Raw genomic sequence first — 26,760 nt, 5'->3', positions numbered from 1 at the left:
TATTGCTCTGCAACCTTGGGCAAGTTACTTAGCCTCTCTGAGCCTCTGCGCACAGCGGGAAACCACAGTACCCCCTCTCCCCCCTCCCACAGCTAAGCCATCGAAAGCCACTTGGCCTGTCTGTGGCATAGAGCAAGGCCTGGAGCATAAAACTGGGGATCCCGCCCTCCCTCCTCAGGCTGGCTCAGCATCTTTGGGAGGAAAGGCTGGGCTGGGTGTGAGTCCAGGGGAAGACCTCCTTCCCTCTGAGAAGTGTGGGGCCAGCCCAGGACCCAGGGGCCAGCCACTCTGGCCCTGCTCTCCCAGCCTGCACTCTGCAGGGTGAGGGGCTCTGCTGGCCGGGGAGCTCCTCCAGGCTAAGTTCCAGGTCCTCCCTTGCACCTCTGGATCTGATGTGCGTGGGGGGCAGTTGTCTTCAGATCCCCGAAATGAGCTGGCAACGGCCAGGGGCCTGGGAGGAACCTTGCGCCCGAGCTGCCCTGGCCCCCGTGGGAGGAGCTGGGGAGACAGCTCAGGGGAATGGGTGCCCCCTCCCCCGCTCCCAAAAAAGCCTGAGACTTGTCGAAGGGAGTGTTTGAAGGCAGATGGTGGAGCCATTTTCTGCCTCCGTGAGGGCTGATTGAAGGGCAATGAGGCAGCTAATGCGAAGAAAGATAGAAATTTACTTGCTTTAACTTCATAGGGCCCACAGTGAAAGAGTTCATTCAGCGCCGGCCGCCATATCTGACGGATGAATAAACCATCCTCAGCATCGATCATGCCTGTACACCACGGTTCAGTTCATGGGCCATTTGCTTCCAATTTCTCCTCCTCGGCCTGTTTCATGCTTTCTTTCCCTGCTCCCCCCACCCGCCCCATCCCACTCTCTCTCTTTTTCTTCACTCTCTTCCATCCCCCCACACAACCCCTCCCCCCAGCTGACATTGGAAGTGAGTCTTCCCGCTGGGATGGATAAATAGATGGTATTGATACTCAGCAACAAACTATTTGTCATTTGAACTGGGCTTTTAGGAGGCGGAGTAAAAAAAAGGCAGGCATGAGCCACCTTGGAATGCAAAGCAAATGTCACTTCATTTCTATTTAGTTATTTTATTTAATTGGTGCTGGGGGGTGGGGTCGGGAGTTGCTAACAGCTGCTCCCACTTCCACTGTTGAGCGCTGGGGTGCTGTCCTTCGGGCCTGCACCTCCTCTCTCCTGTCCTCACCCTGCGTGGGGCTCCGTTGAGAAGTGTGGCAGGAGAAAGTGACAAGCACCAGGTTGCAAAGGGCCGGTGCAGGTGGGAGGGAGGCAGGCTTGGGTGGGGGGCTGGGTGCTCAGTGCTGGCACTCCGGTTTGAGCCCCGCCTGGGCTGGGGGCCCAGTGAGGAGCCCTGGGCGGGTGAGAAGGGGCTGCCTAGTCGTGTTGGTCACCAGAGTCCCAAACTCTGGTTCCCTTTGCCTTGGGGCTGCAGATGGCCGTCAGGCCTGTGCGTGCCCAGGGAATGTGGAGGTTGGAAGGGTGCAGTGGGGATGGGGAGCATTTCTCTGAAACGCCCATGTGCCCGTCTCCATAGCTAACCATCCTGGCTCTCCCTGGCCACATCCCTCGTGCTGTCTCTCAGGGCTACCAAAGCAGCTGGGAGACAGCATGGGGGTGATGGAGAAAGCACCGAACAGAGAGTCCAGACTCCATGGGCTGGCCCTCACATCCGTGGGGCCGGGCAGTGTGACCCGGACAAGCCACTTCTTTGTCCCTGGTTTTCTCTCTGGTCCATGGAGACATCAGGCTGGGGATCCTTTAGGACCCTTCTCCTCCTTGGGTTTGTCTTTGAGGTTGGTTCTGAGTCCTTGTTCCTGCCCCACAAACAGACAGTCAAGGGATGCGGCTGGCCCCAAGTTACACAGCGCTTTGGGGGTGTCAGGGGCTCCAGCACAGTCCTGGCAGAGCTCAGAGGCAGAGCCAGGAGGATCAGCTGTCCCCATGTGCCAGGACTGAGGGGTTTCTTGAGTGTGGGAGCTGGAACGGTTGGTCACCCTTACAGAAAGCCACCAGCAAAGTGACTGCAAGGGCCTCTCCTGTCCTGGAGGGGGCATCATGAGGAGTCCGCTCCAACACCCCTCCCGCCTGCAGAGCTGGGTACAGCTTGCTCGAGGCCTTTCTGGCATTTTCATGGGCGATTTCTATGTCCAGTAAAGACTCTCTCTGCACAGAAACTGTCCGATAATCAAAGACCGGTTTCATTTCTTCTGCTTTATACATGAGGAAACTGAGGCTCCAAGGGGTGAAGCGGTGTGCCCGCGGCCCACAGCCTGAGGTCCTGACTCTGGCTCTGGGGGCACCCTCCGCCCCTCTGAAATCCAGCTCATATTTGCTGAGGACCTCATGGTCCGGGTGGTCCAGGCCCGCACAGAACTCCTGGCTGCGGCCACAGCCCCTCCCCCTCACTCTATTTCTTCATCTGTAGATGAAGCCCTTGACCTTCTTACCGAAACCAGGCTGCTGAGAACTCGAAGGAAACTGTAGAGGGAAAGCGGCATATGAATGTTAGATCTAGGGACTGCCCTTCCCAGGATGTCAGCGGGTGGCCAGGAGCTGGGCCTGGGGTGCCCACAGGAGGGATGTGAGCAGTCAGGCCCTAGAGGCCCCGTCCCCACTGTGGCCAGGGTCCAAGCCAAAGCTGGGGATGGGGAGCTTGCCGCGGGGGGAGCCAGGGCCTTGGAGGCAGGAGGGAATTTCGAGAGCTCCAGGCAGCCGGCCTCCCTCCTCTGCTTTTCCAACATGCCCAAGAAAACACATACATAAAGGTTGATGTGTTTTCAAATGGGTTTTTGCTTTGCTCTTCTCTTTTCTCCCTATGAGTATTAACCTCGGGGACCCCAGGGACGGCTCGGCTCGCTGGAGCACCTGCTAGGGTCACGCGCAGTCATTAGCTTTGCGGTCAGTGCAGAATAAGCCCCAGTCCCGAGCGTGCACGCCCGCTCCCGGGAAGCCCGCCAATGCCGCCTCGCGCCTCCAAAGTCGCACTTTTCCTGCCTGACTTGTTCCTCTCCTGCTATTCTACCTCCAGCTGTGGGGGCGTCGAAGAAAAAGATGAGATCAAGTTGAGGGGAAAAATTGTCTGATTTCTCAAGCCCTTTGTCTCCCAGGCCCCTGGCAGTAGGGGATGGCTCCGGGCTGGGGGCTGGGAGGCGTGCAGGACAGTGCTGGGGGGTGGGTAGCCAACAGCCCCCCAGTCCTGGAGAGGTGGGGTGCAGGGTGTCTGGGGACCAGCATGGCATGGCTTGGCTCTGGGCACCCCAGGTCACCAACCTCTTTCTGTCTTTCGTCAGAACCACGCACCTCCCGGCCTCTACACAAAGACTCAGGACCCGGCCAAAGGCCCCAGCAACCCTGACATCCTGGAGATTGAGTTCAAGAAAGGTAGGCGGCCGCCTGTCGGGACTCGGGTGGGTGGACTCAGGGCTCTGCTCTGTGTGCCAGCCTGGAGGCCCGCGCATGAGCCCCTCTTGCATTTCTGGAAGTCAGAGTTCAGGCAGGAGTTTCAAGGGTTCCCAGCCTCCTCCTCCAGCTGGATGGCAGGACCCAGGGAGCCTCCAGGGCACCCTCGGCCACCACCCACCAGTTCAAAGGCACCAGGTTCAGAGTGAGAGCGCTCCAGTCCCAGCCACCACTTGCTGACTGTTTTACCCTTTGGGGAAGTCACTCAACATACAGAGTTGGCCTCAGGGGCCTCACTGACCCCTGAGCGAGAGCTGCAGCTAGTCCTCCCTTAGCTGCTTGATGCTTCACCTTCCGCCCTGCCCCAGGGTTCAAACCCCACTCTTGCTTGAGTCCTGACCTCTTCATCCTCACTGCTCTGAACAAGAAGCACTTGCGGGCCTAGCCTGGGTGCCCTGGGGGATGGAGGGAAGGCAAGGCGTGGCTGGTAATGGGAGGAGCAAGACCAGGCTGAGGGCGTGCGAGGAGAGGACCTTTCCAGGAGGCTGCGAAACTCAGGGAGGCTTCCTGGAGGAGGTGGTACTGGGCAGGTGCTTGAGGACCTAAGAAGGTGCATGAGGGCACAGAAGCTGCTTGAACCTTAGCTATCCGACTCTTCCAGGCCTTTCCCAGGAGCCTTGCTGAGCCAGTGGGCATTTTCATCAGTCCCCATCTGGTCAAACCCTTGAATTTCATGCCACTTGTGGACCTCAGAGTCCTCGGCCTGAGGCCTCTACAGGCAGCTAGAGTGCTCAGTTCCTCTTAGGTCCACTCTGCCTGCCTTAGGCCTGGCTCACTGGCGCGTGGCCTTTGGGCATCATCTCTGAGGGTACGGGAGGGACAGACGCAGGTAGTGCCCCCACCCCAAAGGCCCCCCCAGGAGCTCGGCAGAGCTGTGAGGGTGAGAGAGAGCCAGAGAGGAAACGTGATCCATTTTAATGATTGGGGGACTGTCTGGAAAAAAATAGACGGGAGGAGCCCTCCCTGCCCAGTCCCTATTCACCCACTAGTTAATTTATTTGAAGTTTTAATCTAATTATTAACTATTTTAAAGGCTAAGAGGCTTTCTCCGCAGCAGCACCAACAATGTCAGCCCCTTTCTGGGGCAGGCCCCGTCCGAGGCCCAGCGAACGAGGGGATAATGGGACAGGGGAGGGAGAGAAAGGGACAGGGGAGAGGCGGGGGGGTGGCAAGAGAGGCTTAAGGTTCATTATTGGGCAGACTTACATTTAATAGCAATTTACAACCAAGTTATAAAACCCCTGGAAATGGGGGTTAAGAATGGGGAGGCTGACAGTGCCTTGAGCGAAGCCCCTCCGAGCGGCGCCTGGCTAATAAAGACTCGAAAGGCGCTATTGAGCCCTGATTGGCACCCATCGCAGGCTCCATGGTAATGAGCTGGGCAGATGGGTGGGGGATTAGCCGCCAACTTTGAACAGCCTCCCTTTGTCACTGTTACAGCTCTCTTGTTAGTCCCCTAATACATTTATTGCTCATTTCACACCGCTCGAGAAACTGCCCCTTGCTATTCAAAGTCAACCCCGAACCCACCCACTGCCCCCCTGCCCCACCCCCCTCCACTGGGTCCATCCGGCAGACTCCCTCCTGCCACCCGGCCCTACTTCTCAGGATTCAGGGCCGCCTCCAACACCTCGCCTGCTGGAGCGGGCACCGTTTCACCCTCATCAATCAGATGGCTGTGTGCAGGTCTGGGGTGCAGGGCTTGGGCCGTGGGGGTCTGCCTGACAGACACGCAGGGGGCTGTGTGTGTGTGTGTGTGTGTGTGTGTGTGTGTGCGTGCGTGCGCGCGCTCGGCCGCACCTCGGCCCAGCGGCCCCCGGGTAACTGGTGGGACAGAAGGTGCTCCCGGCATAAGACAATGGTGGAGCGTGAAATTCAATTAGTTCAGGGCCTGGTTCCAATTTCACAGCCCCTAAATGCAAAAGGGGCAAAGAGAATGGGAAGGGTGGGGGAGAGCGTTTTTATTGCATTTTCCCTTTCATTCCGGGGGGCTCTCTCGCCCCTTCTCTTCCCCCAGCAGGCCTCAACCTGCACAGGGCTTCCCAAGGAGTCATTTACAGCCCATATCTGTCACATCCATTTAAGGCGTTGCAGGCGGGGGGAGCGGGCGGGGGGCAGGCACAGGCTCCTCCGCTGAGCGCCAGCCAGGAGGCCCACTGGCCCTGTCCTCCCACCTCAGGGGTCCCTGTGAAGGTGACCAACGTCAAGGATGGCACCACCCACCGCACGTCCTTGGAGCTCTTCACTTATCTGAATGAAGTTGCGTGAGTGTCTCAGCCCTACCCCCTCCTGGGAAGCCGCTGTCTGGTAGGCGCCGGCCTGGCCTGTTGTGGCTGATGGTCAGGCTTAGGGGCCAGGGAGGCTAGGCCACATCCTAGGGGCAGCCTTGGCACAGTCTCTGGTTGGAGTCCTGGTGGCCCTCAGTCTTGAAAAAAGTAACCACCACAGGGTATCTGTTGTCCCCTTGGAACAGCCCAGCTGGAGCTTCCAAGCTCTGGGCTGGACCCGAGACCAGGACAGGAGGGATGATGAGCAGTGGTTAGGGCTGGTGCCACACAAGACCCGTGACGGATGTTATAGGAGCTGCAAATTAAACTCACTGTGTAACCCAAGCCATCTCTTCCCTGTCTGGGCCTCAGCTTCCCCACTTGTACATGGGTGGTTGGACCAGGTCACCTGGCTCAGATGTTCTCTAAGCCTGAGGACGTCTGAGATGGTGCCTGACATCCTGCACGTGGCTCTGGGGTGGGCACAGCACGAATGTGCCCAAACTGCAGCAGCTGGGTGGGTGGCCTCTGAGGCCAAGCCTGTGGCTGGGAGCACGTGGCCCCTGTGACCCACTCTCCCCACAGGGGCAAGCACGGCGTGGGCCGCATCGACATCGTGGAGAACCGCTTCATCGGGATGAAGTCTCGAGGTGGGTCTGCTCGCCACCCTGGGGGCGCACCTCGCACCCAGCACCCCCTGGGGTCCCCGTCCCATTCGGGCATTGCGGCTCCCCTGCCACACTGGTGACTTCGGGCACGTCCTTTCACCCCCAGCAGACTCCGTTCGCCTCCCGTGAAGTGGGGATGAGGGCGCCTGGCCACTGGCCTTTTGTGAGAAGGGCCATGCCCAGGGCAGGGAGGCGCCCGGCGTCCGGGAGGAGAGAGGGGGTCAGGCTCTCCGGTGCCCCGGGCAGGTCGGCCAGGTTCGGAGGCACACGGTGGTGCAGGGCTGGTTTTGTGATTGTTAAGGATGGACTGAGAGGGCTGGCTGGCATGGAGGATGGGGGGGGGGGGGCGGTGTCAGGCGCTGCGGGCTGCACAGAAGCTGCAAGTGGCCAGGGCCTGAGGGCCTGTCCCAGCATCAGGCATGGCCTGAGGTGGTGGGTGGGGACTTTTTCCAGGTAAGGGCGGCCCCCTTGGCTCGACCGCCCACCCCATACCCACCTCTGGCTGAGCCTGGAGGGCGGGAAGGTTGGTCCCCAAGCAGGTGCCCCTTTCTTCTGTTAGTATCAGAGCCCCGTGACTCCCTTGTCAGTCACTCACCTAGGCGTCTCCACCACACCCTCCCCTTGAGGACTCAGTTTCCCCATCCACTCGGGGGATCTCAGCTCTCTGAGGGTCTGTGATGAGTTAGGCCATGGGCGCTCTAAGAGGAGGGGCAGGCTTTCAGCAGTTAGAGCCCTGGAGTTGGGCACTCGGAGTTTGTAAATGCCCATGGTGCGGCTCGGGTCCCCTGGTTTGGCAGCTGTTCCTATAGCTTTGCTTAGGGTCAGCTTAAAAAGGTAACTCAACCAAATAAACTCAGCACAAGGTATCATCACGGCCTTTGCCCCTTAAGACGTTTTACTAAGATTCTGAAATCCAAAGAGGGAGCCAGCGGCCAGATTTCAGCTGTTGGAAAAGGGCACTGAGGCAGGAGGCGGGATGCTGGGGTCCATACCCCAGGTTTGCCCTTGGACTGGTCACTCCAGGGCCTGTCTCCCCAGGGGGAATAATGGGCGTGGGAGTGGGAGGGAAGTTGGCCTCCGCCTCTGGTGGGGCTCTTCTCTGCCCTGGCTGGGCTATTATGGAAACTACCTAATTGGAACTCTCAGGGAGGCCTCATTGAGAACAATACTACTCATTAGCTGCTCCCTTTTATCCTCTGCATCCTTGTCTCCTTACCTTTGTTACCATCTGATTAAATGTGCCTTTGTCTCAGCCTGCCCTTGGGAGCCTGCACCTCGTAAATTGTCCAAGGCAGACCTGGGAGGGACCTTGTGGAGCCAAAGACCAGCACCCTCGTTTTATAGACGGAGAAAGTCCTAGGCACGTAGGTGACAAGACCAGGACCGATGCCCCAGATCCAGAGGCTAAGAGCTTAGTCTGGGGTGTGTCCCCGCCGGGTTCGTGCCCAGCAGGGTGTCCCACCAATGGCTGTAGCCCCAGGAGCGTGCCTCGAGGACTAGGCACCTATGCCCTCTGGGAGCTGTGCGTGGGGCTCACGGGTGTCCACTAAGGCACCTGTTGCCATGGCCCTCCCAGGCCCTGGGCAGGCATTGCTGATGGGTTTCGGAGGTGTCTGGGGGCTTCAGGCAGTCGCTACCAGTCATCAGGATTGGCACTTGCGGCGAAAACAAATTTCCTCACTGGAAAGATGAGGACTGGCTGGAGGTCATGCGGAGAAATGGCGTCCTGCTGGGCAGGGAGCTCCGAGCAGACCTGAAGTGGAGGAGGTCGAGATAAAGGCCTGGTCTGGGCTATGCTGGGAAGGTATCCTGCAGGAGGAGGTTGCAGGAGAGCAGGCTTCCTCTGGGAGACGGTGGACTAGAAGAGGTGACCCCGGGGGCCAGCTGGGTGGTGGTTGGGTCTGATGGGGGCCAAGCCCCTGGAGCCCGGGGGAGGCGTGTGTAGCGGGTCCAGGCTTTGATGCGCAACCTGTGACTCCGTCCTGGCTCCATCGCCATGGGAAAGCCGCCGCGCCTCTCCGAGCCCCCGCTTCTTCATCTGTGCGATGGGTTGTGTGCAGCGCAAAGACGGAGAGCTTGTGGCTCACAGTAGGTGCTGAGCCTGGATGGCAGATTCCACCTTTCCCCCAGAACTGGGGGCGCCATCCCCTTGAAGGTGAAAGCCATGAGATCGGCAGGCAGTTCTGCCTCCTCCTCAGGTGAGACCACCCCGCCCCCCTGAGGAGCAGAACCCTGGGGTGCAGCCTTCCCCCGCCCATGTCCTTTGCGCGCCCACGGGGCTGTCCCTGAAGGCAGGGGATTCAGTCAAAACTGTGCTGTCTTTGGGGAGAACAGTGAATGATTGACTCTGAGAGCGTGCTGTGTGACCCCAGGCAAGGCGCTTCCCCTCTCTGTGACCCCAGCTGTCCAAGGCGGGCAGCCCAGGTGATGCTGTCGCGGCCACGTCGCCCTCTGGCTCCGGAAGTTCTGACTCGCCTGTTTTCTTACTTGGGTTGCGGGGAGAGAAGAAAGTGGTTTCCTAATTTGGAGGGATAGCTTGTTTTTATTTCTCCACTCCCAGTGATCCCAGTGAGAAGGAAAGAGCTGGGCAATAACTCGGGACATGTGGACACCCCCACGGCAAGCTTTTTATTAAGTCTACAGTAATGGGAGACGCCGTTAATTGCCAATTACGTTGAGGGCAGAGCAGGAAGACCATTGTCCCTATCTCGGTGTACAAGGGGACAATGTCATTTGTATTGATTTTACAAGGCACATAATTGAAATTCTTTAAGGGCTTGTTTTGTTTTGTTTCGGGGGCTGGGGGCTTAGGGAGTTGGGCAGTGTTAGTGCCATGGGTCTGGGGTGGCCCTGGGTGGCCGGCTCAGCGGCATGAGGCGCCGTGGGGTCAGAGGGGCAGGGGGCTGGGGAAACCGCAGATGGAGTAGCTTTCGCTGCATTCTGGCTGTTCACATCGTCATTATCACATTATCTTTTTAGCTCTGGAGGGGGGCTAATTAAGTGAAGTAAATGAAATCAGTGGGGAGGAGAAGGGGGGGCAAGGCAGGCAGGAGGAAGGCAGAGAAGGAGCCAGCTCTGTCCTTGTCCTTCGCTCACCTTCGCTCCTCTCCCAGCCTGCCCCTCGGGTCTCACCCCTGCCTGCTGCCACCTCTTCTCTGCTGTCTCCTCCTGCTCCTCCTCCTCCTCCTCCTCCTCATTGCTGCTTTCTCTTCCCTTTACACTTTACCTTCCACTCTTTTCCCTTCTCCCTCTGCCCTACCCACCTTTCTCCTGCTCTCCCTTCCTCTCACTTCCTCCTTATTCCTCTACTTTTGGCCAAGAAGGAGCAAGGGCTCCTGCCCACTTACTCACCTTCCCACACACCAGAAGCTTCGCCCAGGTAGAACCTTCCGGGCAGAGAGTGGAGGGAGCCCTGTAAAGCAAAGGCACTTTCCCTCCCAGAGGCCTCGGGTGGCCAGGGTGGGCCTGGGCACATCAGGAGCAGAGAGGATGGTTACAGTACCACCATCACTTGCCTCCCTGTCACCATGGCAACTGCCTCTCTCCTTGGTCCTGGTACCTAACAGGGATGCCCTTGGACTCCAGCCAACCTCCATTACCCTGATGTTTCCAAATCTTTGCCTCTGGGTACAGCTTTCCCAAAGGACCAGAGCCTCTGGTCCAGATGCCCCCATCCCCAACCTCCCCCCCAACCCTGATCTTCGGCTGAGTTCCGATCCCACTCAATTCTGCCAAATTGCTCAATCCCAGCTAACCTGGCAGTCTCAGGAACAGACAAGAATTTAAGTGGCAGCAGCTGTTTTGGTCCCACCTCTTCCTCTTTGGTCCACTCTCCCCCATCCCCGGCCCCCGCCCCAGCTCCTCGAACCCCTCCCCGCCCCCCCAGCAGTAATTATGGTGTGATTGAAGCCGCTCCACGGAGAACCGCTGACACCTCCGTCTTTCTCCTGTAAACACGGGGCGATGAAAATAGACCCTGGGGGCCGCTGTGCGTGTCACTCGGAGATGTCTGTTGTCTCTTCCACTGCGACACTGAGACTCAGCTGTCATTTCCTCCTCCTCTTTGCTCAGTGGTTTGTACGCCGACTGTCAAAAGCCCCAAATCCATAGTCTTTTAGCATCAGGTTTCTGTCACCAGTTTCTTTAAAGTCATTTTTTTTCTCCAGAAGAGAAACACAGAAATCATCTGCCCTCACCCCTGTGGAGAGGAGGGGAAGATCTTAAAATGGTCACATGCACACGCACACACGTGTGCTCGTGTGCAACGGCGGCACCCTGAAAACAAGCTCTCTGATCGGTCACCGTGAACTTGAACACCTTCCCCGAGAAGGAGCAGGCCCGTTCATTGCGAGGAGTGCTCCCGGCCGCGCCGGCGGCTTCTCTGCTGCTGGGTCTGGGGGCTCAGGCAGGGGGTAGCTCTGCCTGAGAGGTGCTCTGCCCTTTCCCTGGGGGGCAGCCAGCAGTGGGGGAGCCCTCAGGCAAGTCACAGCCTTTCCTCGCTGGAAAGCCTAGATTCTTCCTCGAACCCTGCACTCCACTGGCCTTGTCCCCTCTCTGCCCTATCGGGAGGTGATGCTGGGTTGCTGGCTACAGTGTCCTAGAGTCAAAGCCATCGGCACGCACGCCACCCTGGGGACAGGGAGGACAATGTGTCTGGGTACTCACCTTTGGGCAGGTGGACGTTGGAAGGAAGAGCAGCAAACTGCAACTATGTCACTTTCCAGATGGGCTGCCTGGGGTCCCAAGGGGGCTGAGCAGGCCTGGGCCACACACACAGCCAAGCTGAGCCCTCTCTGTGAAGGGGCAAGTCGTATGGGACTTCTGGTCCCCAGCTCTGTACCACACCCCACAGCTGGCTCAGCCAAGGGCAGGAAAAAACGGGCCGCCAGCTTCCGAAAATGAGTCCCCTGCTCCTGGCCTGCCTGGGGTGGCGCTGTTGCGGCGGTCTGTGCCAATGTTAGGACGGCTTTGAAAGTTTCTGGTGTCTTCCAAAAGGTGGCAAAACTAACCGTGAGAAGGCTGTTTCCGAACCAATGAATATTGACTTCCTAGTTTGTGCCAGGATGAGTGAGAGGACCAGGCAGCCTTTGCTTTGGGTGACTCTTGAGAAAATGCTCTGTTCTTGGTGATAAAGTTCCTGGGATAATTGAACGCTTACCCCTTTACCACTGTGGTGATTTTTGCCCTTTGGGGGGCAGATCTTTCCAAACGTTCTGTACATGTCCGTCTCTGTAGGCAGGCTGCATAGGTTTTCCGTGTCTTCCCCCCACACCCTCCCCGCCCCCCGGAGCTATTGCAAAGGCTTTTCTCCGCCATCCATCCACCTCCACTTCCGCCAGCCTTCCTAACCCCGTCTGGCTGTCTCTGAGCCACTCTGCAGCAATGGCCCGGAGTCTGCTTCAGCCGTGTTTACAAGGGTGAGGATGAGGTGAGCGCGGCCTGAGGAGCAACCCAGGGCCATGGATGTTGTCCTGCTGGGCGGCCATTTCCCCCCAGAGGCCAGCTCGGATTCAGGCCCAGTGAAACAGGATAGGCTCTTTCGGGGCGCGTTGTAATCGTATCAACGCCTGATCTCTTTGTCACATGTGTCCCCTGAGACAGGCCTCTCGGCGTCTCAGGGAGAACCCAGGTCCTTCCCCTCGGCCTCAGCACGTGAGACTTGGGTGCTGCCTTTCACGTCTGGCGAGCACTTGACCACGTGGCCAAGGCCCTGAGAGGCCACCTGGAGCAGAGATGGGAGACCCAGATGGTGGTCTGTGTGCCTTGGGCAAGTCCTTTCCCCCTCTGGGCCTCAGTCTCCCCACCTGTAAAATTAGCCGTTGCGCCAGATTAGCCTTTTCTGGACTGCTTGGGGTGGGGGCAGGGTTTACAGAGAGCTGGGCTGTCTGTTCTATGCGCTGGGCCCCTTCCTGCCTGAGAATCTGCTGGAGCTCGGGGTTTGCAGCCTCCAGTCAGGAGAACACAGTGCCGGGACAACCCTAAAGGGCCTTGCCTTCAGTTCTGACATTTCTGTGAGTCCCAGACTTACAGATCAAGGGCTGCAGAAGCAATCGGGGCAGGGGTTGGCAGAGGGAGGAGTTTTTGGCTAATCACATCGACTTAGCCCACGTCCCCTTTGGAGTTCACGGTAGAAAACAATCTCTTTTATGGTTTTTTCATTTTTTAAAGGATTTTTTAAAATCTCAGTAAACCATACATAACTAAGTTTACCAAGTTAGTCATTTTTTAAGTGTTCAGTTCAGGGACACTAGGTACATTCGCGCTGTTGTGTGACCATCACTTCCATCCATCTCCAGGGTCTCCAGAACTTTCTCATCTTCCCAAACTGAAGCTCTGTCCCCACTACACACTGACTCCCAGCCCCTGGCAACCAGCATTCTCTCTTCTCTCCCTGAATTTGATTCCTAGGGATCTCATCCATGGGGAATCGCACATGACTTGGCCTTCTGTGACTTGGGCTCCTTTTGCTCAGCCTAATGTCCTCGGAGATCATCCGTGTTGTAGCAGGTGACAGGGTGTCCTTCGTCTCCATTGCTGAGTGACACTTCAGCATGTGGCTAGGTTACATTTCGTTCATCCGTTCTTCCACTGATCAGTGGTTTGGTTGCCTCCACCTTTTGGCTGTTGTGAACGATGCTGCTGATGAACACGGGGGTGCCGGTCCTTCCTGTTTTATTCAACAACCAGTTTGCAAGGATAACTGAAACCTACCCCTTTGCTGCTGGAACATTGCGTGGTGGGGGAAAGGCCCCTTCTGGGGTAGATTCGTGGGGGTGGGGCCGTTGCTCCCCCTCGTCCACAGGGGCCACGAAGGGCGGCTGTACCTGCTCACCTGAACGTTCTTTGAGGGGCCGCAGGGCCGGCCAACAGGGGTCTGGCCACGTGTGCACAGGCAGCTCCGCGTCCCGGTGCCTCAGTGTTCTCACTTCTCACGTGAGGGGCCAGCACCGCCCCCAGTCGGACACCCTGCAGGTCTGCTCCTCCCATCTGGTCCAAGCAGGTTGTTTAGCAAATGGAGGAACTGAGCCTGCCAGAGGGCTCTTAGCCAGACGGCGGGCCTGGGTCCCCGCCACCAGCTGACCCCCATGCCGCAGACAACGCTGGTCAGGGACTCCAGCCCAGACTCAGCTCCCAGCTCCCCCTGGGACACATCCCTTCTCAGGCCTCAGTTTCCCCACCCGTGCAGTGGGGTCAGCACAGGGGAGCTCAAGCCGTCCACCTCAGCGGTCCGCATGGCTCTGCAAGGACACGGCTACAGAGAAGCCCCTGGCAGAAAGTGGCCTGCGTGTGCACACACGTGTACACGCGTGTGCACAGCCATCCTCTCCCCAGGCTCCCTGGAGGAAGGGAGGAAGGGGTATTTGGGGCCCGGGCTCCACCGTCGTGGGTTTAATTACAGGTTTTCAGCCGCGGGCCGGTGGGCATGCGTTGGGAAAGGGGGGAGCCGCTCCGAACCCTGTCATTTTCCAGCGTCTGCGGGCCTCTTCAAAGGGGGGCAGCCAGACATTTTCTCCGCAAGCCGCAGAGTGGACTGTCGTGGCCGCAGCGTGAACATAATGACAGATGCATTTTGCAGCAAGCTGGGAGTGAATGGGTCCGACCGGCTCGTCTCCTGTCAGACGAGTCATTATTATTTTTTTTTTTTGTCATTTGCTGACAGTTTGGGTTTCATGCGTTTCTCTCTTTTTTTCTCCTTTTCCCCCTGCCTGGAAAAATGGCTAGGTATCTACGAGACCCCAGCGGGGACGGTCCTTTACCATGCTCATTTAGACATCGAGGCCTTCACCATGGATCGGGAAGTGCGCAAAATCAAACAAGGCCTGGGCTTGAAATTCGCAGAGCTGGTGTACACGGGTGCGTAGTCCCCGCAGCCCCCTGGCCCGCCGCGCCCTGCTCCAGTCCCACGCTGCGCAGGGCCGCTGCCCAGGGCCACTGCCTGAAACAAGCAGGTTGTCGAAGGGGGGACGAGGGAGCCGGGGGGGATGCCTGGACCTGCCCTGTTCACAGACTGTCAAAGGCAGCATGCCAGTCCCGCCGAGGGGTCTGCTGCCCTGCCGTCCACCATCTCTGTGCCTCCCAGGGTACATCCTGTGCCCTGCCCAGGGCAGCTGACCATTATTCAGCACGTGCCAGTGCCGGGCACTGTGTGGGACGCGAACTGTCCCGGGGGTCTTCCCATCTTTCCTAGGAGAGCTGCAGCCAGCCCCTTTTACAGATGAGGACACTGAGGCTTGGAGTGGGAGGAGCTTGCACAAAGTTACACAGGGGGAAGTGGGCTCGCTGGGTTTGACCCCAGGTCAGGCTGTCTGGAGGCAGAGCCTGGAGCTACTGCCAGACTGCCTCAGACCAGGGACAGGCTGCCTTGGCCAAGAACTCGGCCCCAGGCCTGGGCCACGTGTGAGCCGGAGTCACTGGGGGGTCACCAGGACAGCTGCCTGCCCAGCCCACACGTGCCATGGCCAGGGGCGACATTAGTGTGCAGTGTGGGCGGGTTCCCTTCTTACAGGTGGGGAGACTACCTGCTGTCCCAGAGCTGGCAATTTTTCTTTAAATAATACTATTTCATGACAGGTGAAAAGTACAGGCGTGTCAGGGCCCATGACTAGTTTTGGAGCACAGCTCTGCCCACTCGTTTACACGTTGTCTGGGGCTCCCTCTGAGCTCCCCGAAGTGGAGTAGTCCCCACAGGGACTGCCTGACCTGCAGCGCCCAGGATGCTCTCCAGTCCCTTCCCAGAAACGTTTGCTGACCTGCTCCATCCCGTTTCTATCTCCCCGATGAGAGAAACCACATGCAACAGCCCCTCTGAGCTGCTGGGGGGACAGACTGCTGGTGCCTGAGGCCTATCTGGACACCTGCAGGGGCCCGGCCCGCAGGGGCGCCGGGGAAAGTTCACAGGAATAATGACTACTCGGAGGAGCCTCTACTGCCCTCCTTCTCCACCCTGAGGTTCGGGGGTTTTTGGAAGCTCCTAATCGCTGTAACTCATTTTGGGATTTCAGTAAGACTTGTGGTTATTGGCTGGTGTTATTTCTCCCTCCCATTGTTCCAGCGGCTTTGAAGCCGACCCCCCTTCCTAGGTACAGACAGGTGTTTAAATACCATTGTCTCCCGCGGACTCTCTGGCTCCGCAGGGTTTCAGTGCTGGAAGGTGGATTTGGGTTACAAAGCAGGAGAGTCATTAAGACATGGCAGGCTGCGACGGAGGGAACACCTGGCTGGCCTCCGGCTCAGAGGTGTTCTCGAGGATGAGTGGGGGGCAGCCGCCAGCCTCCCTCCCCTCCCAGAGGGAACAGCTGCCACCTGTCCCGCTGTGGGACCCGGAACTGGGCACTGACCAGTGTTACCTACTCTCAGCTGCACCGAGGTGAGGACTCTGGGCCCCAGGCAGGGGAAGACACTTGTCCAAGGTTTCAGGGCTCCTGACAGGTGGCTATGAGCCCAGGACAGGCCTGCTTCAGAGGCCAAGTTCTCGGCCCCTCCAGCAGATCCCAGGGGAAGGGAAGGTGGGCCGAGCCATTAGCAGGGGTGATCCATGGGCTTGGCGGCATGCACGAGGAGCCCCGGTGTCTGAGGCACAGCTTGGCCCTTGGATGTGGGCTCGGTGCCCCTCCACTGGCCACCTGGGCTGTACTCTTGCTCTATCACCTGCCAAGCCCTCCAAATCCCAAAATGAGTTACAGTGATTAGGAGATTTCAAAGGAGGAAAAAGCTCAGGGTGGAGGAGAAGGGGACGAGGCGAGGGCACTGGAGGCTTATCCTGGGTAGTTAAGATTAACATCAATTTTTCCCAGGTGCACCTGCCGCCCGGGCTCCCAGAGATGTCAAGATTGGCCTCAGGCAGCAGCCTGTCCCCCCAGAGCTTGGAGGGGCTGTTGGAGGAGAGTTTTCACATAAATGTTATACACCGGGGGTTAGCTTGAGCAAGTTGCTCAACCTTCCAGTGCCTCAGTTTCCTCACCCGAAGAGTAGGGCTAATAAGGTGCTGGAGTGAGGCCCAGATGTGTGGGGATTAATGAGGCGTCCAGAGCAGAGCCTGGCTCCCCGCACCAGTCCCGCTCATGTTAAATAACCACGGACACCTGGCATGGCTGCTGGGCATGGAGGCAGGAGACTCAGCCGGATCTGCTGTCTCAGGGTGTCACTGAGGGGCTTCAGACAAGTTCTTCCCATCCCATCTCGCCTTTGGTGAGGTTCATGAACTTGGGCAGGTCTGTCTCCACCCTGAGCCTCAGTTTCCCGTCCTGTACAGGGCACTGGGCCAGGTTTCTTCCCAGTCCTGTCTGGCCCCTGTGACAGAGCCCGCCACTTCACGATGGCATGTGGCTTCCTCAGAGCCCCTGTGGTCTTGGGGCACAGACAGGGAAACTGAGACATGGGAAGCCTTTCTGCCTCAGCCCCACTCCGAGATGCCCTGGTTACCATGACCGCTGTCTCCCTCTCTTCTTGCCCCGTCCTCAAATACCCTGGTCTGCCTATATGGGTTCCATACAGGCCCTGTCCCTCCAGGAACAGCCTCTGTCCGGAGAGGCCCTGCCGCGCCCCAGGGGGTCACCCTGACAGAACCCCAGCTTCAGGACCCATCTCGTGTAGGGGGTGCAGCTCACCTCCCCTCGCCTCCATTGTGTCAGCAGTGAAATGGGCGTAATGTTCAACTCACACAGAGGTAGTCATCCCCGTTAGCACTGCTTGGCCCAGCCCTGGCCCCCTGCCCCAACATGTGCATAGGCCTGGGACATGTGAGGTGTCCCCCACACCGCATGACAAGGTCCCTGCCCCCATCCCAGACTGGACCTGCTGGGAAAGGAAATCTGAGCACGAGACCCCCATGGGATGAAGACAGGAGATCCTGAGATAAAGCCCAGGCCAGAAGCTCCGACAGGCATCTCTGTCCCCTATCTTGTCTCTGTCCCCTATCTTGTCTCTGTCTGCTGCCTGTCTTCTAGCCAGGAACTTAATGGCCTCATCATCCCGACTTTGTCGGAAGATGGCCAAGCCCGGGGCACCATGGCATGGCAGGAGGTGAGGGTATCAGGGTCCCCTCCCGCCAGGGTCCAGGCCGGAGTCAGGAGCACTCAGCCGGATCTGCTGTCTCAGGGTGTCACTGAGGGGCTTCAGACAAGTTTTTCCCATCCTGGGCATCTGTCTCCCTGAACACAGTGAGGGCTGGTGGAGGCCGCGTTCAAATCTCAAATGCAAAATGCTCGGAGCTTGTCCTGAGTCCTCTTGTTGAGCCCACAGCACCCACAGGAGGGGGGGTAGTAACAGTATCTCATTGTGCAAACGAGCATCCGAGGCACAGAGAGATCACCTTGCTTGTCGAGGTGGAGCTGGGATGTGAACTCAGATGGCAGGTCCCTGGAGAGTGAGGACCCAACCTCTCCTCTCCGGGCCCGGCCCTCCCCTGCCCCTGCACGCCCCCCTGGCAGACAAAGCCTACTTTCCTTCCCTACCACTGAGAGCCTCCGCACAGGCCCTCAGAGGCCCAGGCTCCGACAATAGCCCCGGACCCTGGGCTGACCCGGCCTCTTATCAGGGCAGGGGATCACAAGCCATCTGGCCCCACAGCTGCCCAGGTGGGCTCACCTTCCCAGCTCCATTTCAGAGAAATCCTAGCCCTCGAGCTGTCCCGTCCCTCCCCCTCCCTGGCCAGCCCACCTGCTGGCCCTTCCACAGAAGCTGTCAAGGAGCCGGAGCTGGCTGCCCACAGGTCTGAGCCTGCCTGTACAGGGAGCAAGCACACAGCCTTTCCTGGCCTGAGAGCCCTGGGGACCCAGCACGGTGAGGGGGGCGGTAGCTCATTTCTCAGGCACCTGACCTGGTGTTCCAGCCACAGACAGGAAAGCTCCAAGGGTATCATGCGAAGAAAGGTCATTACCACTTGGACCAACTGAGGTCAGCCCCAGGCCCCCCACTGCAGCCTGGCTTCCCTCAGGTCCTCACCCAGAAGAGCGAGAAGCCGAGAGAGTTTCCCATGGGCTCTGTGTGAGGATTCAAAGAGCGAGTGCATGTGAAGAGCCTAGCAGAGTGCCTGCTAATGTTACATCTGCAGTGAAAATATTGCAGGATGCAGACGACGGTTCACTGATTCCCGAGGGGCAGGCCTCTTTGCGGCTCTGGGCCCAGGGCCTCCACCCGCAGTGAACCCACTAGTCCCAGGAGGGGACACTGACTCATCGCCCCCCACAGACGGATGCACAGAGAAGTGAAGGCTGCATAGGCAGTCTTCTTGGCCCCCAAAGAGCCGCCCAGCTGCTGGGCACCCCCATCACTGGGCCCTGGGTGGCATTTGCCTGAGTCTCACCTGATCTCCTGCCTGATAACTCTGTCACCCTCATAAAACTGAGCTCCCTGTGGGCAAAGGACGGGGTGCTGTCACTGCTGTGTCCCTGCTACCTGCCCACGGTGCTCCCTGAGTGGGTGGCCTGAGCAGTGGGTTAGCACCCCCCTCCCGACCCTCGGGGGGGTGACTGCATGGCAGAGACCGGGAGGACTCCTCAGCCACACGGTCGCAGGACAGGGCCCCTCGGGCTGGCCCCTTGGTGTGCTCGTTGGTGCGGCAGAGAAGGAGGCAGACCCAGGCCAAGATGGGGTGTGGCCAGCTGCCCTTCCCCAGGCCCTGGCCTGAGGCCACAGCGTGGAGGCGGCCTCCCGAGTGCCCGCACTGCTTCCTCCCCGCAGGTTTCTGGCACAGCCCCGAGTGTGAGTTTGTCCGCCACTGCATCGCCAAGTCGCAGGAGCGCGTGGAAGGGAAGGTCACGGTGTCTGTGTTCAAGGGCCAGGTGTACATCCTCGGCCGAGAGTCCCCACTGTCCCTGTACAACGAGGAGCTGGTGAGGTACGTGTCCCCGCATCTGCACCCCTGCCAGCATACGCTCAGGTGTCCAGTGCCCCTTCTGAATGGCTTTCTCAACAGTGCTGGGCAGGGCACAGGGCAACGGTCAGTGCCACCTGCGCCCCAGTGGGACTTACAGGCTTGAGGGCGTGGGAGGCACGGTTGATCCGTCCCCTGAAGGCAGAGTTAGGAAAGGCGACTCCAGACTGTGAGGAGATGCAGGGTACTCTGTCTGGGCGTGGTCACCGGGGTGTGGGGAAGAGTCCCTGAGGAAGTCATCTTTGAGATGATCTTAGAAAGAGAAGAGTGTGTCCTGGGCAGAGGCTCTGAGCCTTGGAAGAATCCAGAACTTCCCAGCCACTACAAGAATGCAAGGAGGAAGGGGCCGGAGCATGAGGGTCCTGGAGGCAGATCTGAAAGGGAAGGACATGACCCGTGTGTGTGTTTCAAGGGCCCTTCTGGCTGCTCTAGAGAATGCATGTGAGTGAGGTAGGCACTGGCCGCTGCAGAAGCCGGGGCTCCCGGACGCTCGTGGGTGGCTTTCACCTTGTTGACGGTTCTGGGAATAGAGAGAAGCAGACGGATTTGGCAGATATTTAGGAGGTGGGATCAAAAGGGCTGGGATGTGGAGGGAGACAGAAAGGTCCAGAAGCACCTTGGGGTTTTAGGCATAAGCAGCTGGGTACATTACGGCGGCAAATACTGAGTTTAGAATGTTTTTGAGGAAGGACCATGCCCTTGAGGACGGGTTTTCTTTGAGACAGGCCCAGAGAACTACCGGGACACGTGGGCCTGCAGGGGAGGGGAGGGAGGAGACGGTGGTTGAGGACACTGGGGAGTGGCAGGCATCTCCCTGTCCTCTGAAGCCAAGAGGGGACAGAGGGGACAGTCAGTTAGACAAGGAAGGCGCCGAGCAGAGAATCTTGAGGGGTCCCCACGATGCACCAGCCCAAGTCCCCGAGAAGAGTGTGGCAGGCACAGCTGCGTCACAGGTAGCTGGTGGCCTTCAGCTGCACCGCTGTTTACATCACGAATGAGAGAGTGGCCTTGACTGAGGAGCAACGCCTCTTAGGGGTCACCTGGCCCAGCGGGAGGGGGGGACAGACCCCTGTGGGACAGACAGCCGCTCCTGACTCAAGCCCCAGGCCCAGCTTTGCTCAGGCTGAGGCTGGCTCTCCCTGCCACCCCACCCTGCCCCCCCGGGGGACAGGTAAGAATTACCGCACGAGTTTTGTTTGGCAGTCAATATAATTTTTCTCTTTCCCTCTCTTTGCCATGTTGAGTTTCTCCCCCCTTCAATCTTTCTAAACACTTTATAAGCCATAAATATAACCGAATCAGTTTAGATCAGTCGGGGTAAATGTCAAATTATCTTCTCTCTTTCTCTCTCTGGCTCTTTCTTCCCTCCCCCTCCAAATCAACAGCCTCTAATAATCTGTCCAACCCTTCATTAAGCCTTAGAGTCTCACTCAGGGAGATTAAATGAATAAAGTAAAAAGGGAAAGGGGAAAAAAAGAGAGAAAAGCAGGAGCATTTATTCTCACTGTGTCTCCGACTATTTCCCTTTTCTTTTTGATTTCTACATCGCTGACTTGAAAGCCCTTGAGTGACAGCGTCACAGGGACCGGCGAGGAAGCCACGAGAGGTAGCAGAGCTGGAAATGCCGCGGCGCAGTAGGTAGAAAGTAACGTAATTATAGAGCAGGTCAGCGCCACTCGAATGAACAGAAATAAAAGCATAGAGGTTTTCTGTAGACCGTCAGGGGAGGTGGAAAAAAAATCATTGTAAACTCTTTTTCCAATCCCCCCACCCCAACCCCAAACCACAGTTTTAAAAAGAGGTTTTTCAGTGCCTGAGAAACACCTCTGGAAACATTTCGGCAGCCTCGCAGGATAAGTTTGACCCTGAACGTGGCCTCACCTTGCAGGGCTGTGGGGTGATCTGGGGGGCTGTTGGGGGAAGGGGAGGGCGTTTGTTTTGACATGTGAGAGATGGGGGCAGAAGGACAGATGCATAGGCTGAGAGGTGGGAGGGGGCCCCTGACCTGTCCCCTCAGGCACCCCCAGACTGAGCACAAGGCCCCTTGCACAGGGGACCAGGTGACTTAGAAGTGGGAGTGAGGCGGGTGTCTGTAGGCTGATGCTTTAGTTTGGTCCAGTTTTTCCTCTGCCCGGTGCAGGGTGCCAAACTGCAGCCCCTCTGAAGTCTGACATCATGTCCCCTTACAGGGAACTTACTGGTTGGATGCTGCTGGCTTTGGCCACCTGAGCCCAGGATGGGCCCTCAGAGGTGGCGAGGAGGGAGGGGTAGGGGCGTGGGAGTTCCATGTGCCAGCTTCAAGGCCCCACGAAGGTCAGGGCAGGGCACGGAGGGGAGGGCAACAGAGCCCAAGCCCCGCCATGTTTGGGGCGGGGTGGGGGGCAGAGACCCTACTTGTTGTTGTAAAAAGTCCACAGTCCACAAAGAGCCAGTCAGAGACACAGACAGCCTCAGGGTGGCTGGAAAAAAAATAAAAATACAGCAGATCCCTTCTGCCCTCCCCCTCCCCAATCTTACCTCTCCCGAGAAGGCTTCTTGAAACTGTTGTGTCCTGAGGCTGGAGTTTGGCAGACAGGAGGACAAGGGGCTGATTCAGGGCAGGGAGTAAGAAGGGGTCCGTGAGAAACAGGAGGGTCCCCCTTTCCCCCAGAGGCATGGAGGGGGGCCATGGATGTAGAAGGGGTGGCCTTGCGAAGTCAGATCTGGGACCACAGTGCCCTGAACTTGTCCTCAAAGAGCTTATCACAGTCATAACTAACAGATGGGTGATTGATTGCTCATGTCTGCTCCCCCCGCCCCACCTATGGGCACCGATCTTGTCTTGCTCCTGTTTCCCAGGCACCTGGCACAGCTCCTGTTGGGTAGTAGGTGCTTAATAAATACCTGAATGAATGAATGAGTGAATGAATGAGTGTGCGGTGTGAGCAACAGTGAGCCCTTCCCACATGCCAGGCGCCCACCTCATCATTCCATGCGAAGCCCCATTTTCTAGTGCAAGACCCGAGTTCGGGGTGCAGGCTGGGGATTTGCCCTGAGTGCTGTGATGGGGTGGGGGTGGCGCTGGGGGGGAAACAGAGGTGGTCCCATCGAACAGCTGCAGCTGGGAAGGGTTTCAGGGGACAGCTCAGTGGGAGCACCCAAAAAGGTGAAGACTGGAATATGGCAACCATAGACGGGGGGAAATAGCTGTTCCGTGAGAAAGCTGTGGCTGACCCGGCACTTTCCATGGCCGCTGGCCAGAGGTGGGTGTCCGGGTGTGAGAAGGGGTCAGACAGGGTCTCACTGGCTGGGCAAACAAGGAGAAAGGCAGCTCGGTGGGCAGATCCTGCGGGGAATGCCAGGGGCCGCTGTGCAGCTTGCCAGTCCGAGGCTGTTCCCGTGGGCAGCCCCTGGCCTCCGGCCCCCGGGCCCCCGGACCGCATCAGCTGCTCCTGGACACTGCTCAGAGCCGCCACAGCCCCGAGGGCAGGGCTGGCTCTAGGTGTGTCCTCAGTTTGCCGGGGCAGTGTGAGCACTGGCTGGCCAGTACCTGTGCTTCCCAGCGGCGCGGCAGCTCTGCCCAGCCCCAGAGGTCCCCTGGGCGCCAGAAGTGCTGACAGGCTTCCGCTCTCTCCACACAGCATGAACGTGCAGGGCGATTATGAGCCGATCGATGCCACCGGTTTCATCAACATCAACTCCCTGAGGTGAGGAGCTCTGGGCCCTGATGGGTCCTCAGACCCCCTAGAGGTGGGGGGCAGACTCTGCTGGGACCTGGACCACTCTGACCTCGGCTCTGCCCTAGACAAGCCCCCCCACTTCCCGTTCCTCAGTTCACGGCATCCTCAGGGCCTGCTTGATTCTCAGTGGGGCCACAAGGCACAGCTGTGACACCCAACAGGGTCCTGGGCACTTGGGTCCCAGGGCTCTGCCCTTCGCCTCTGCCGTTTAGTGGCACCCTCCCCAGCTGCAGGGACTCCACCAGGAGCCCCCTTCCTGGGCAGATTAGAGAGGAGCCTCAGAAGGTCACCTGGCCAGCTCTTGCCTTCATGTCACCTTACCCAGGCTGCAGGTCCAGTTAGAAGCCATCCTAGCCACGACCCAGTGGGGTGGCACGCATCTGAAGCCACTCAAACTGGGGTTCAAATCCTGACTGCAGTGCGGTCGGTCTCAGAGCCCTTCAGGACATGTGGGAACCCCACGTGACTTGTAAACTGTACCCACCTCACCGGTTCGGGGAAAGCGATGGGAGTTTGTGGAAGTCAAGCGTGGGGCCTGGAGCCTGGCCCGCAGGAGGAGCCTGGCGGCAGGCTCCCAGCCTGGGTGTGGCCCTGGGGCTGGCACACACAAGGGCAAACAGGGTCACTTACTGCCAGCAGCTACCAAAGACTGAGCCACTTCTAGGCATCTCCTAGGTTATCTCATTTAATTCCTACACAAACCTACAATTCCGGAAACAGGCCCAGAGTGGTTAAGTAACTGGGCCACGGTCACACAGCCAGGAAGCCGTGGAGCTGAGTCCAGAAGGGCTGTGTGTCCTGCTCCAGGTTCTTAATCACCACCGCGCTTCTCCTGGGGCTTGGGGTCAGGAAGAAGGCACCAGTCTCTCTCCTCTCCCTGACACGTGCCCTGGGAACACAGTCTCTTGTCCCCCAAGCCAAGCCTGGGAGAGACACAGAATCCAGCCCCACCACCCTGGGCGCTCCCCTGACCGCCACCTACTCCCACTGCCCTGCCCCCTCCGCCCTCTGTTTGTATTTTATGGCTATAAACCTTTTTAAATGGCTCCAAACACACCGGGTTTTCATAATGGCCTCTTCATTTCTCCCATCGCCGGTGAAGAGCTTTGTCTTCCACAATGACGAGCAACGTGGTCTCCCTACGATGAATTAATTACCTTCCCCTGATTGGAGGGCACGAGAGGGAACGGGGGGGAGACAACTTCGCACACATCTTAACAACCAGCTGCCCCCGCACCCCAGCTCTGCCTGAATTAATTGAACTGAGTGCATGTTGTTATTGTTAATTTACATTTTTCTTTGTTTTGAATCTGGTTCACAGGCTGAAGGAATATCATCGCCTCCAGAGCAAGGTCACCGGCAAATAGACCAGCTGACAATGAGGAGTGGGCCTCCTCACTTCGCCCGTCGCCCAAGTAGGAGCGCTAATTGTGATAATTTGTAGTTGTGACTTGTTCTCCGGGGCGGGGCTGGCGGCGTCGTGGGGGTGCCGGGCCCCAGCTTTGTTCCCGGGTCCCCTGTAGCCTACAAAAGTGGTCAGGGAAGGGAAGGTTGGGGGCTGGCTACAGTGAGGAGCTGTAAAATGACAATTAAAAAGAAGATGCATTAGTCTTTTGTTTCTTTATTTCCGCAGAGACAGGGTTAAGAATGCCAGTGTCTGTGTGTGTAGTCAATCGTGTTTTTCTTAGACCAACCTTTGTGTTTTCTAAGTGCTCCCGAAGGCCACCTTTTGCCTGAGAATCTGTTTATGTGGAAAAATGGACCCCTCTCTTCTCCAGCAAAAAAACCAGGGAACCCAGAAGTGCCCACCTGGGTCTGATCCTAGCCCAGCAGCCTGGCACTTGTCACCAACTGTGGCCCTGTGACACGTGCCAGGGAAACCAAGGAGAGGTTAGGTGACATATTTGGGAGCTGTCCTGCCCACAGTGGAGGCCGTGGCTGGCCACGTGAGTCTCAGCCACCACGGCTGGGTGCCCTTCAGGAGCCTAACTTGTGGGGGAAGAAGAACCCTGAGTAAGGAGGGAAGCCCGATGAGAGGGGTGAATAGAGCAGGCACAGAACCGAGGGGGCCCCTTCGGGTGTCTACCTGGGCTACACGCTTCCTTCTACTGCTCCTTCACAGAACGGGGCCCAACAGGCCATGCTGGTACTATGAGCCCACCCCCTTGGTCATATCTGATTGGAGCACCCTGGACACCCAAGTGGAGTGGGGCCAATCAGAATCTCACGGCCAGGAATTGTGCCTGGAAAAGTGGCCAGACTGAGGATAAGTAAACTGAAGCATGTGGGATGCCTCCTGCCTGGAAAAGCAGGGAGGGAGAGGATGGAAGAAAAGGGGAAGAATTGGGAAGTGTGGTCTAGGATTTAGAATTCCGGTTCCCATGCTGGTACATGTCACACAAAGCTGGTGGCATTTCTTAACCTGGATTATCCAAGACACCCTGGTGTTCTCATAACCAATCACCACTTGGGGCTGAGGCTGGGGGAGCGAGTTACTCCTACGTAAAACCTAAAGCACCTTTACTGGGTGGACTCGAGTGCTGGTCGCCCCAGGCCCTCCCTGGTTCTGACCTCCACTCCACTCCTTTGTCAATGGGGGTTTCCTTCAAAGGAAGTTTCACCTTTAGAACTTTTTTCTCTGATTATAAAAGTAACAATGAATTACTCGATGAATGTTAACTTTGTGGCAGATACTCTGCTGTATTCTTTATTCACATGATCTCATTGAATCTTCAAAACCGTACTATGAGGTAGATGCTTTTATCTCCATGGCAACTGGGATGCAGAGAAACTGGCCAGCATCCACTCAGCTAGCTAGTGACAGAGCCAGGAACCAAACCTTGGCCTAGCTGACACCCGAAATCTTGTGTATTTATGTCCTTAACCATTGTGATAGGTAGGCTGTGTCATCCTTAGAAAAATAACAATCCTGTAGAAATAACTATCACCCAGCATCCAACCACCCAGGTACTAACACTGCTTATACTTGGGATATTTCTTTCCAGTCACATTTTTATATGCTTACAAATACTTTTGCAGAGCTATTAGGCTAAACTGTTTTAAAAGCAGGTGTCATGCCCTGCTCTTAAATTTTAACATTATGTCATAAATAATTTCCTATATCATTAAAAATTCTTAAACACTTTTAACAACTGTATAATATTCCCGTATGTTGGTACCTCCTTACTTAGCCTTTCCCCATTCCTAGATTTAGTTTTTTCCACATTCTAAGTTGTTATCCTTCCTTTTGTTGGATTTTATTATTTTTAGTAGTTGGTTTATCAGCTATACTTCTTTGGGTCTTTTTAGTAGTTTCTCTAGAGTTTACAATAAATATCTTTAGCTTACCACAGTCTACCTTCAATTAATATGTGGGCGTATGTAATATAAGAATCTTACAATGGTGGGATCTTAGAGCAGTTTACTTTGTACTTTTGTTATATTTCTACCAAACCCAAATTACATTGTTGTTATTTTTGCTTTAGATAGTCAAGTATTTTAAAAAGATTAAAAGTGAGAAAAGAATGTGTTTATCTTTGTCCTTATATAGGATTGGTGATGTTTCTTTCATAAATGCCGATCGAATTCACCGGTGAAGTCGTCTGTGCCTGGAATTTTCTTGGTGGGATGCTTTTAAAGTATAAATTCAGTTTCTTTGATTAGATAGGGTTATTCATGTTGTCCATTTCCTCTTGAGTCTAGTTTGGGTAATTTGTTTCTTTTTAGGAATTTGCCCACTTTATTTAGGTTGTCA

At 57.1% G+C, this 26,760-nt stretch overlaps 1 protein-coding gene across 1 annotated transcript in view; it reads left to right on the top strand.

Annotated features, from left to right (window-relative positions):
- Nucleotides 1–24,614, top strand: part of ASS1 (argininosuccinate synthase 1) — a 48,234-nt gene extending 23,620 nt beyond the window's left edge. Inside the window, exons 10-16 of the mRNA XM_024562219.3 lie at nt 3,310–3,400; nt 5,658–5,742; nt 6,331–6,395; nt 14,136–14,267; nt 19,095–19,251; nt 22,908–22,973; nt 24,328–24,614. Of these exons, the coding sequence (XP_024417987.1) occupies nt 3,310–3,400; nt 5,658–5,742; nt 6,331–6,395; nt 14,136–14,267; nt 19,095–19,251; nt 22,908–22,973; nt 24,328–24,373 (642 nt within the window). The 3' untranslated portion in view covers nt 24,374–24,614. The remainder of the gene's footprint in view (nt 1–3,309; nt 3,401–5,657; nt 5,743–6,330; nt 6,396–14,135; nt 14,268–19,094; nt 19,252–22,907; nt 22,974–24,327) is intronic.
- Nucleotides 24,615–26,760: the final 2,146 nt, after the last annotated feature.

The sequence above is a fragment of the Desmodus rotundus genome, chromosome 1, assembly GCF_022682495.2.
Source record: "Desmodus rotundus isolate HL8 chromosome 1, HLdesRot8A.1, whole genome shotgun sequence".
Classification (NCBI taxonomy): Eukaryota; Metazoa; Chordata; class Mammalia; order Chiroptera; family Phyllostomidae; genus Desmodus; species Desmodus rotundus.
Note: the sequence above shows the minus strand (reverse complement) of the source record. Positions and strands in the feature narration are given on the sequence as shown.